General features: G+C 35.0%; 1 protein-coding gene and 2 non-coding genes across 15 annotated transcripts in view; all 3 read right to left on the reverse strand.

Moving 5' to 3' along the window:
* The window catches only part of Cep295 (centrosomal protein 295), a 70,316-nt gene that overhangs the window by 4,441 nt on the left and 53,873 nt on the right, over positions 1-12,002 (reverse strand). For all 13 annotated transcript variants that reach the window (XM_048795739.1, XM_048795737.1, XM_048795734.1 and 10 more), the window contains 8 exons: positions 11,296-11,473; positions 11,015-11,158; positions 5,661-5,813; positions 4,514-4,617; positions 3,889-3,988; positions 2,694-2,942; positions 1,765-1,904; positions 683-857 (listed from right to left, as the gene is read on the reverse strand). In XM_048795739.1, coding sequence (XP_048651696.1) covers positions 683-857; positions 1,765-1,904; positions 2,694-2,942; positions 3,889-3,988; positions 4,514-4,617; positions 5,661-5,813; positions 11,015-11,158; positions 11,296-11,473 — 1,243 coding nt within the window. The remainder of the gene's footprint in view (positions 1-682; positions 858-1,764; positions 1,905-2,693; positions 2,943-3,888; positions 3,989-4,513; positions 4,618-5,660; positions 5,814-11,014; positions 11,159-11,295; positions 11,474-12,002) is intronic.
* Positions 4,071-4,140, reverse strand: LOC125614003. Its single transcript, XR_007344647.1, has one exon. It is a non-coding gene; the product is annotated as a small nucleolar RNA U2-30 (small nucleolar RNA).
* Positions 4,322-4,401, reverse strand: LOC125614004. The gene has a single exon (XR_007344648.1). It is a non-coding gene; the product is annotated as a small nucleolar RNA U2-19 (small nucleolar RNA).

Consider the following 12,002-nt stretch of genomic DNA (forward strand, 5'->3'; position numbering starts at 1 on the left):
TTTTTACTTCTGTTATTTTTAGTTTTATTGGCACATTATAATTACACATTATAGTGAGATCTGCTATTACATATTTGTATACATACAACAATATAATTTGGTCAGTTTTATTCCCCAGTATGAGACTATAAAGAACAGAAATTTATTTTTCCACTTCTGTTATTTAACTAAATAAAAAAATACATAAAACCTCTAATACTGAGGACAGGAATAAGGACAAATCTAGGGGGACCAGGTATAATTTCCAAGGAAAGGGATGTAAGGAGCCATGAAAAAAATCATTTAAGTTAACCTTTTTTATTCCAGTGTCCTAGATACTATTTTTGCCCAATGTCCTATGTAAAAGATCATATATTGTTCCAGTGTCCTATTTATAGGACATTTTTATTTTCATTCTTTTTTTAAAAAAAATATTTATTTTTCAGTTATAGGTGGACACAATATTTTATTTTTATGTGGTGCTGAGGATTGAACCCAGTGCCTCACGCATGCTAAGCGAGCACTCTACCACTAAGCCACAACGCCAGCCCCTGTATTTTCATTCTTAATGATCATAAAGCATATACAAGGTATAGATTTTGATTTCCAATACATTTTAATGCACCAGTATGCACCTAAAATATGTGCAGAATTGAAAACTTGGGATTTAATGGATTAATATTTTTTATTTAGTCATACTTACCCTCAATATCATCTGTAGCAAAACTCTGAGCTGCAGCTTGAGCCAGGTTAAGGTCCGGTGGCTGGTTTAGGCTAGTGTTAAAAAAAGGATGCAAGCTGGCCTTTCTCAGTGCTGTGAAAGAAACTGTACTTTTGGGTGCAGTGGCACTGTGTCTTTCAGATGAAAGATCTGAGGTCTGACAGAAAAAAACAAGGAAAGGCTGATTGTATATTATTAGTTGTATCAATAATCACTGTTTCTTTGATATTACTCTTCCTTAATTACCACTTTACTAACACAGTAATACTTTGCTGATTTATAAACCCAATTCTTTCTTTCAGTCAATATGAGATGTAAGAAAAAGATTACTTAGGAAAAAAAAACAGTGAACTAAACAAGTGGAAATTAATTTTCCGATTTATTCAAACAGTATGGGATGTCAAGATGTTGGGCTGTGGAAGTAGAAAGTCCCAGGTTTGAATCTCACTTCCTTCACTGTGTAGGAAAATACTTTTAAAACTTTTGCAAAGTCATATTTACTTATTTAAATATGTTAAAACTGTACCAATGAAGTAAATTTTAAAAAGCAAACCAAAACAATTATCAGGCCTATATGGGGTCATATGCACTAGCTAAAGATACTGCAGATAGGATAAAATTCTAATTAGCTCTCTGCAATCTTGGTTCCACATTTAAAAACAAACACAGACATTCTGATTTAATTGATCTGGGGGATAGTCTGGGCATTGGGATCTTTTTTTTTTGGTACCAGGGATTGAACTCAGGGGCACTCAACCACTGAGCCACATGCCCAGACCTATTTTGTATTTTATTTAGAGACAAGGTCTCACTGAGTTGCTTGGTGATTCGCCATTGCTGAAGCTGGCTTTGAACTCTCGATCCTCCTGTCTCAGACTTCCAAGCCGTTGGAATTACAGGTGTGTGCCACCACACCTCGCATGGCATTGGGATTTCTTAATAAAGTTTCCCTTTTATTTCTAAAAGGCAGTCAAGGTTGAGAACCATTGTTCAACAAAAGAAAAAAAGAATTAAAACTGTTCTTAAATATTCACTTGCAAAAAAGAGTATCTATTTTAATATACCTGGTAAAAGTTTCTGTCGTCTTGAGAAATCCCAGATGACAATGATGATAAATCAAAATCTGGATGCGGTTCTAAGGGTTTAAAGAGCTGACGATGCAGATTTGGAAAAATATGTTCCAATTCTGGAAAGTCAAGGTCAACTGTTGGAATTTTGAGGGGAATAAAAGGATAGTTATTTTTTTTTTTAAGATAGTTATTTTTTAAATTTAAAGTAAAGTCTAGAAAATGAGTACTAAAAATACTCATTAAAATCCTTTAATGCAATATAATTATTTTTTTCATGATCAGTAGATGCTTTCAAATTAAGTCCTATGATGATAATTTCCAAGGCACTAAAAAATATGGATCCTCTCTCTAAAACATTTGAAGAACATCAGTTTCCATTTCTATCAGCTTCTGACTTCTAGGGTTAATTAGGAATAACAGGCCATATACGATCATTGCTTTGCTATAATCTTTGCTGTTCTCACCTCAGGATCAATGATTAAAAAGAAAAAGAAAAAAAGAGGGAAGGTGCACTGTACTCAGTATTACCATGGGCCAAAATTGTGCTTCATGTACCATTTCCTTCAAACTCTAACATCCTTCTTTTAGAGATGATAAAAGGGTATATTAAATTTTGCCCATAATTTCAGTTAGGAAATAGCCTATAATTCAAATCTACTTCTGAATTCTGAGCCCTACCTGGCCCCACCTGGAATAGGGAACATTTCAAAAGCAAAGGAAGATTTGCTCATTAATCTCTCCTTGTTCTTCAGTCAAACTGGTTCCAGATACTTTCTCTAATTAAATGCCCTCTATATTTTCTATGGTATAACTGTGTTGCATCAGGCGATAAAAACATGAAGCTCAAACAGTAAATTGAAACTAAGAAGGATAAAAGGTGAAAACTTAATTTATATGAAAGTATTCCTTTAAAACAATTTTACCTTGCAAGTCTGTTTTCTCAGGCCTCAAATCTGCTTCATTTATGTACTTGTCTGTGGTCTGCTGAAAGTGTGTATGACCAGATGTAAATTCTTCTACTGCAGGCAACAGAGATTTATGAACATCTGAAGAGTTCTGCTGATGATAAATAACTTGTGTTGAAGGAATTATAGAACTTAAAATATCCATTTCCTCCTCTTTACTGCTGGTAGATTTTTGTTCCCGGTAGTCCATGTGCTCTGAAAATGACTCTGAAAATTGAGTTTAATGAAAATATTTGACATTAACAACATATTCCTTTTAACACTTCCTTAAAGACATATTCTGATAGAGACATGGCAATATATAATGCTAAAGATCAAGAAAGAAAGTTGCTCAGATTTCCACTGAATGGTAAAATGTGGCATGAGTAAATATTTCTCAAAGAGTTGTTGGCGATCTACAGAGCATCCTTGTGACTTCTAGTCTTATTCATTTATTGTGGTACCTGGCAGAGGGGGTGGATTGAACCCAGGTGTGCTCTACTGCTAAGCTACACTTTCAGCCCTTTTAATTTTTTGAGACAGGATGTCAGTTGCTGAGGGACTTGCTAAGTTGCTGAGGCTAGCCTCCAACTTGGTATCCTCCTGCCTCAGCCTCTGGAGTCACTAGGATTACAGGTATGTGCAACTATACTCAGCTTTATTTTTTATTTTGAGACGGTCTCACTGAGTTGTCAAGGCTGGCTTTGAACTTGTTATCCTCCTGCCTTAGCCTCTCAAGTAGCAGAGATTACAAGCATATGTCACCACACCTACCTCCACTTTTAGGATGTCACACTGTCTAATACAATTGTTGTTGTTTTTGTTTTTTTTTTTTGGTACCAGGAATAGAACTTTTGGTACCAGGGCACTTAACCACTAAGCCACATCCCCAGGCCTTTTTTGTACTGAGACATGGTCTCACTGAGTTGCTTAGTGCCTCACTTTTGCTGAGGCTGGCTTTGAACTCACAATCCTCCTGCCTCAGCCTCCCAAATCGCTGGGATTACAGGTGTGTGCCACCATGCCCAACCACTGTCTTATATTTTATTTGGCATGAATACTTTGCTTTTGAGATTTAAAGGAACTATTCTCCCAGCTCTTCCCCGCCAAGTACACTATGAAAAAGCAATGTTTCCTCCCACCACTATATTGCAACTAAACTGGATGTTATTACCTGGATCCGTAAGGCTCAAATCTGTGTTTTCATAACTTATAAAGCTCCCAGTAGAAAGAGTTACTGAAGATAATGGCTCATGAAAAATTCGTTCGTCAGTCTAAAAATTTAAGGGAAATATTATATCATGATGTAGCTTGAAAAACTCTATAAATTCTAAAAACCTCAGAAGTTGTCAATTCTGAGCTCAGGTCAAGTGTAGAAACCTTCATAGTTACAAAGGTCAGTAGTAAAATTTTTTCATCATTGCTCAGAAATGATTAGCCTTAGATAAACACTCTTAGATAAACTCTCTTTCTCCCATCCCCAATCTCTCTCATCCATTAGCATGTCCTCAGTTATTCAGTTACCTTTGTGAACACACACACATACACACACACACACACACACCCAGACACAAGCCCCAACTGTTTTAAATGATTACAGTTTTGCTTCTCAGAACACTACAGATCATGCATCAGATTGACTAGGATGTCTTCTGATGTTCAGATTTGGCTATTTTCATCATTGATCCACTTTAATAAGAGCAGATCTCAGAGAACATAGACTTTATTTTTTCAACAAACTAAAGAGAATATGAAACCAAAAAGTTCTAAAATTTAGTATATACAGAGACATTACTAACCTGATCATCTGGTTTTACAGCTGGACCCAGATGTGTACGCTCTTCCTCCTCCAGAGCATAACTTAATATTGCATGATTATCAACATCAGATTCTTTGACTTTAACTAAAATATGAATTTCAGAATTCAAAATGGGGAGGAAATGGTTTGGATTAGAAAAAATTAAATTCTTAGCATCAGAGAGCACCATTCTGTGCTTTCCTACAATTTACTTTTTAAAATTGCCTTGTCTTAGAGTAAAAAGAAAATCTAGTTTTTGTTTAAAACACTGAGTAGCATATTTTTTTTTAACTGTAGTTGTCACTATTATTTCATGAATAAAATCCTTTAAAAATACATGAATGTTAGGTCTAAAAGATGGAAAAGGGCTATTTTCAATCTTATATGTTCATTTATTATAGATTTTTTTTTTACAAGAAGCATGTTATTATTTTCATACAGAAAAAGTTGAACAAGGGAAGTGAAATTTATTTAGAATATTAGTGATTTTGCTTTTAAATAGTTTCATTAAGTAAATACTAGTAGGAGGTCTATGAGGGTTGTAAGTTTTATATAGCTGGCAGTTCTACAAGTTTTGTGCTTAAAGCCTATTTGTAACAATTCACATTTTAAATGAAATACAGTACTATGAAATATTATCTTTAAAAAGTTCTATATTTGGCACTCTATATTTGAGCTGTTCAGTGATAAAGCCTCTAGGGTTATAGTTCAGTGGTAAAGCCTCTCTATATCTATCTATCTCCAACTGTTTTATGTATAATATGCTTACTGACTATATAGAATACAGTTCTAATACTGCTTTATTAGCTGTAAACCACTTTTTAAATATTTACCTTTTATAAGCAGGTTTTTTTGTTTTAGCTCCCCTTCATTACTTCTTTTTTATCATTGATCCACTTTAATAAGATAGTGCTGGGATTAAACCCAGGGCTTGTACATGCTAAGTACACACTTTACCACTGAGCTATACCCCCAGCCTTTGCCCTCATTATTTTTTAACAAGTGCACAGAACAAGAGTATGGGTGTACCATAATGATCTGATTACCAACAGTCACTGAGGTTATTCATCATCTTAGAAATCACCCTACAATAAATATCATTTAGTCCACATATCCCTGAGCACAACACCACCATATTCATCTCTCACCTGTTTCATCACCATCACTGCTGCAGACACTCTCTTGGACAGCTGGTTGAAGACAACCAACTGGAACACAGGCCACTGGGCTCCCAAAGAAAATTTGTTCTCGGCTTATTGAGACCCTCATGGGGTCTCTGTCTTGATAAAAATTTTGATTACCTGGGAGGAATTAAAAAAAAAAAAAAAAAAAAAACAAGTCATTAAATTTTTGCTTAAGTTTCCAGAGCTAGCTAAAACTAAAATGACAATTTAGATTAACTAATGATACCCCCATATCCTAACATTGATGATACTTCATTATTGATCACAGGAAAAATGCCTGGAAAACTTATTAACATTAGTAGTGTTTTAAGGTATAATATAAAGTTCAAAAATAGCAACAACAAATAGAAAGACATCAAATGAGGGGCTCAGAAGAGAGGGGAAAGTAATCAGGATGGCAAAAGGTAAAGATTTATAGGACTCTCTCATGTGCTGGTTCTTGACCTGGGTAAAAGAAACATGGTTATTCAGTGACTTGTAAATCACTGAAATAAAGCCTTACAATTGGTGTATCTCTTTGTTATACTTTGACACAAAAATAAAAACAAGCAGATACCCTAAAGAAGCAAGCCAATCTACTGTGCAGAATCAGATAAAACTTGGGAATTAAATGGACTAGAATATTATGAAAGGAAGATGTGTCCAGGAAGAGAAAAAAGGGATCATGTTTAAAACTACATACTTGGAACAATTAGGTCTTCTGGTCTCCTGATCTCCCTATCTCTCAACATCATCCCGAGATGAGGCCTGTTTTCTAGATAAACAGTATTCAATACACTCTGAATTCAGGGGCATTAGGCACAGAAATGAGGCAAGGGTGGGAGTGACAGACACATTGAGGGAATCAGGCATCAAAGTCTGCACTGTCAACCCAGCTTCCTCAGGTCTGGCTCCAGTGCCAATAGAAAGGCTTGTGCAGGTGTTATAGGATCTTCCTTTTAAGAAAAAGAACTACAGATATTAAGTTGAAAGTCTCTGATGAAAAAGGCATACCTTTCCCACCGGTCCTCCAGCAGGACTTTTAGTATCCTACTCAAATATGCAAAGCACTAGAGGAAATCCTCTAAAATGTCAGACAGAGAAAACAAAAGAACTCCAGATAAACAGAAAATACAGAACCCTAACAAACAAATAAAAAAAATCTGTAAATATTTAGAATAGATACATTCTAGATCCATGAAACAGAATGAATATTATGAAAAGGCTGGGGTGGTGGGGGAACAGGGACAGAATGAAAAACCAACCTTTGGGAAACTACAATTTAATAGTCAGAATAAAAATTGAGATGAAAAGTTCAAACGAGTTAAGGAAAGTTGCCCAGAAAGCAAAAAGAAAAGAAATAGAAATGAATGACAGAGGAAAAAGAAAAAAATTTAGAAGATCAATATAAATCAGTGTATTCAACTTCATTTTTATTATCAGCCTCCAAAGGAGTCTTTTAGGACTTTTTGCTAATTGCCCCGTCCTCATGACATTTTAATAACTGCTTTGTACATAACAAAAATACCGTTTTTTCATCTTCCTCCAAACCAGTTTTTGCCTCCTTAGGGAAAAATAACATTCTTGTTAAGAATGACCTTATTATATTGGTGTAGTGGTGCACACCTGTAATCTCAACATCTGAGGAGGCTGATGGAGGAGGATCTAGAGTTCAAAGCCAGTCTCAGCAACTTAGCGAGGCCCTGTCTCTAAATATTAAAAAGGCACCTCTGGGTTCAATCTCTGGTACCAAAAAAAAAAAAAAAAAAAATTGACCTTGTTCAACTTCCAACTAAAAGATATTCCACAAACAGAAAACAGTGTAAACTATGTAAAAAATTATATTAAGAAGTGTTAGAACAGACATTATACAGAAACCTATTTATCAGACAAAGGCGCTTAAATCAAGAAGCAAGATCATGAAGGGCCTTGTAGATGAAGCCAGGGCCTTCAGCTAATTTAGACTCATTCCTCCAATCAACAGGAACCACTGCAGAGTTTTAAGTGGGGAAAAAGAGGGAGATTACTCTGAATATGCCATTGGAAAATGAACAGGAATAAAGCAAGAGTTGAAATAAGGAGACACTGCAAGTTTTAGCAGGTATTCAAGAAAAAAAATGATAGTCTGAATTAAACGAGTGACAGCAGGAATGGAAAGAAGTGGGCAGATTCAAGAGTTCAGAGTAGAACTGAGACTTGGTAGTTTATTGGGTGTTGGGAGATATCAATAAGAGAAGTATTGAGACTTGAAATGTGGATACTATTTAATGAAAAAAGAAGGCTGGAAGATAGAATGGAGATAAGGGATTATGTTAATTTCCCTTTTAGACAAGATGACATTTTTACAATTTCAAACATGATTCATTAAATTATAAAAATCAATGATGAGCACTTCCTCATAATCTGAATTATAGAAAGCACTAATCAGTTCCTAAAGAGTTGTGGTTTGTCAAATAATGCAAAACAGGAAAAAAACTTCCAAAGTAACAAAATCATTACTTTATAAGCTCCTTAAGAAAACAGAAAGGGAGCCGGGCATGGTGACACATGCCTGTAATCCCAAAGGCTGGGGAGGCTGAGGCAGGAGGATTGCGAATTCAAAGCCAGCCTCAGCAACAGCGAGGTGCTAAGCAAGTGAGACCCTGTCTCTAAATAAAATACAAAATAGGGATGGGGATGTGGCTCAATGGTCCAGTGCCCCCTGAGTTCAATCTCTGGTACCCTTCCTCCCTCCAAAAAAAAAAAAAACCCAAAACAGAAAGGGGACTGGTTCTTAGGAGTTACTCTGAGTGTTTCTGAAGGCATCATAATACCTGATCTTAAATTATACTATATAGCTATACTAACAAAAAGGACATGGTATTGGCATCAAAGTGGATGTGAAGACCAATGGAATAGAAGACACAGAGACAAACCCAACTGTTATGGTTATCTGACACTTGACAAAGGTGCCAAAAATATATGTTGGAAAAAATATAGCCTTTTTAAGAAATGGTGCTGGGGAAACTGGAAATCTACGTGAAGAATAAAAGTAGATTCTTTACCCTGCACAAAAGTCAGATCAATGTGGATCAAAAAGACCAGAAAGAGGGCTGGGGATGTGGCTCAAGCGGTAGCGCGCTCGCCTGCCATGCGTGCGGCCTGGGTTCGATCCTCAGCACCACATACAAATAAAGATGTTGTGTCTGCCGAAAATTAAAAAAATAAATATTTAAAAAAAAAAAAAAAAAAACCAGAAAGAAACTTTGAAAATGCTAAAAGAAAAAACATAGGGTCAACACTTCAAATTCCTTAACAAGACCCCTAAAGCTCAAGAAATAAAACCAAGAATTAAAAAGTGGGACAGCATCAAATTTAAAAGCTTCTGCACAGCAAAGGAAATGATTAAGAGTGTGAAAAGAGGGGCTGGGGTTGTGGCTCAGTGGTAGAGCGCTCACCTCTCATGTGTGAGACCTGGGTTCGATCCTCAGCACCACTTAAAAATAAATAAAGATTTTGTGTCCATGAATAACTAAAAAAAAAAAAAAAAAATTAAAAAAAAAAGAATGTGAAAAGAGAGCCTACAGAATGAGAGAAAATCTTTGCCAGATACTCCTGATAAGCAAATAATATTCAGAATATAAAGATCTCAAAGAGATCACACACAAAAAATCAAATTAGTAAGTTGCCAAAATAACTAAGCAAGCATTTCTCAAAAGAAGAAAATACAAATGGCCAACAAATTTATGAAAAATGTTCAATTCCCCTAGCAATCAGGGAAATGCCAATCAAAACTACACTGAGATTTCATTTCACTCCAGTCATAATAGCAATCATCAAGAATACAAATAATAATAAATGCTGGTGGGGATGTGAGAAAAAGATAAGCTCATAATTGTTGGTAGGACTGCACATTAGTACAATCACTCTATAAATAGTAGAGATTCCTCAAAAGATTAAGAATGAAACCACATATGATCCAATCTTCCCACTCCTTGGTATTTATCCAAAAGAATTAAAATCAGTATACTATAGTGATACAGCCACTCAGAGTTTATGGCAGTGAAATTCACAATAGCCAAGTTATGAAATCAGCCCGGGTGCCCTTCAATAGATGAATGGATTAACAAAATGTCATTTATGTACACATGGAGTTTTACTCAGCGTAAAGAAGATTGAAAATATGGCATTTGCTGGTAAATATATGAAAATAGAAAATATCATGCTAAGTGAATTAAGCCAGAATCAGAAAATAAGGATCAAATGTTTTTCTCATGGGGAAGCAGGGGGGTGGGGATCAATATCATAAGGATAGGAGATTGAGGAGGAGGAGGGACAGGAAATGGGAGAAATTCAGAATGAAATTTGACAACATTATGCTATGTGCATGTATAAATATGCCATAGTGAATTCCACTTTTATGTGTATTTATAAAGCACCAATAATAAAAGTAAACAGATAAATAGAAGGAAGACCACTAGAGTAAAGAAAGGAGAATAGTGGGGAGAGAAAAGGGGAGGAAAGAGAAGGCACTGGGGACTAAATGGAGCAAATCAAATTTTACACATGTATGATTATGTCAAAATGAACCCTACTATTATGTGTAATTTTAATATACTAATAAAGCATTAAAAAAAGGGGTTACTCTGGCTCTCTACCTTCCTTAATTCTTCCAAACAATCAGAAATGAAGACACAATATTTTATGGCTGAAGACCAAAACAGTTAGTGTTAATTAATTTAATTATATTATCATTAAAGATGCCAATTTCCTCCTTAAAAGATTTGCTTTGATAAACGTGATCACAAAAATTATTTGGTGAGTCTGAAATCTAAAAATAATTATGAAATTCAGATAGGACTGCTCACAAAATATTGCAGAAAGGAATATTTCCAGGTAAATGGATGTAGGAAGAAGTATGGTGAAGAAATACATCTGTTCTAATTGTCATTAAAGCCAGGATTTTAAGTGTTAATAATTATCCTGCAATAGACATAGGAAAAAAGTTGTGAAAGTACTAAAATAGAAAAGTGATAAGGGAAAAGAGAAAACAAACAAGAAACAAGTTTAGAATGCGACAAGTTCAGAAGCAGAGAGAATAAACAGCATCAGAAACAGAATATCAAAGAATTTTGTCTGCAGTAAATTCGTTTCCCTCACATGTCAGATACACTGGTTACTCAATGCCACATGTCTTTAAGTCCAAGAAATACTATTACATAAATACTACTTATGTAAATCAGTTTTTTCCTTTCAAAAGTACTCAACAACTAAGTCTCTAAATTTTAGCATCTTCAAAGAAGGTAGAAAACTAACAAACCATGAAAATATCTTTTTATCTTATCAAACCATCTATTTACCTGGTATAGAAGTTCTGCCACTAGGTGGAGATTCTACTTCTTGTATAGCACTAAGTTCATGTTGGTTTAAGTCTAATCCAGATTTAACTCTGGCTACAGGTGGCTTTGAGGTTCTTCTACCTGGTTCTTTGTCCAGGTGCTCACCTATCACATCAAGGACAAAGTTAGGCACAATGAAAATCTATTAACATACTGTAAATTTTTCTACAACCAGGAAACTTCAAGGGATGAAACCAAAGAATAATCAGCAGAATAATTACAATAAAATGCAATTATCTTACCACTTTGCTTGGCACTACCATCTTCAGAAAACAACCAATTATCATCAGAGTTGCTCTTATCTGCATCTCTAATGCTTTGCTGATCATTTCTTGTTAGGTCTTGGATATGAGGAAGCCATTCTCTGAGCTGCTCCATCTTCTGTGTTTTAAAAACATTTTCGACTGAGAGCTTACTTGCCTAAAAAAGTGGGCAGATGGGGGTGGGGATGACAAAAGTGGAGGAATTATGAGAAGAATTCCTTATATTTACATTTTTTTTCTAAATTAGAAACTCAAGTAAATAGTTCCATCACTTATACTATTTTAATTTTCTCCAGATTAAAAAAGAGATATGCTTCCAATATTAAAAGGGTAATATTCCCTTTAAAAAATATAACCATGCTTAGCATCCAACTAAAACTAAGCCTTCGCTGTTCCTTTCAATAAGAGATTATACTTGGGTATCCTCCTCTGTTTTTCTTTCCCATTAATTTTCCTCCAAATGACAAATTAAGTCCCTAGGACTTAACTGCTCCTGGACTCACTCAATTCAAGCTTCTCCTGAACATCAAGGATTTGTAGAACTATTTATACTAAATAATAAGGTTTAAGAAGTAGCATTTTAAAATAAAATGGATACATTCATATTTAGGAAAGCACATTTTCATCTCCCATGTGGATAAACTATGAATTTGAGTGACTATGCCAGTCTTGTCAACAATTCAAAC

The sequence above is a fragment of the Marmota marmota genome, unplaced genomic scaffold (assembly GCF_001458135.2).
Source record: "Marmota marmota marmota unplaced genomic scaffold, marMar, whole genome shotgun sequence".
Lineage (NCBI taxonomy): Eukaryota > Metazoa > Chordata > Mammalia > Rodentia > Sciuridae > Marmota > Marmota marmota.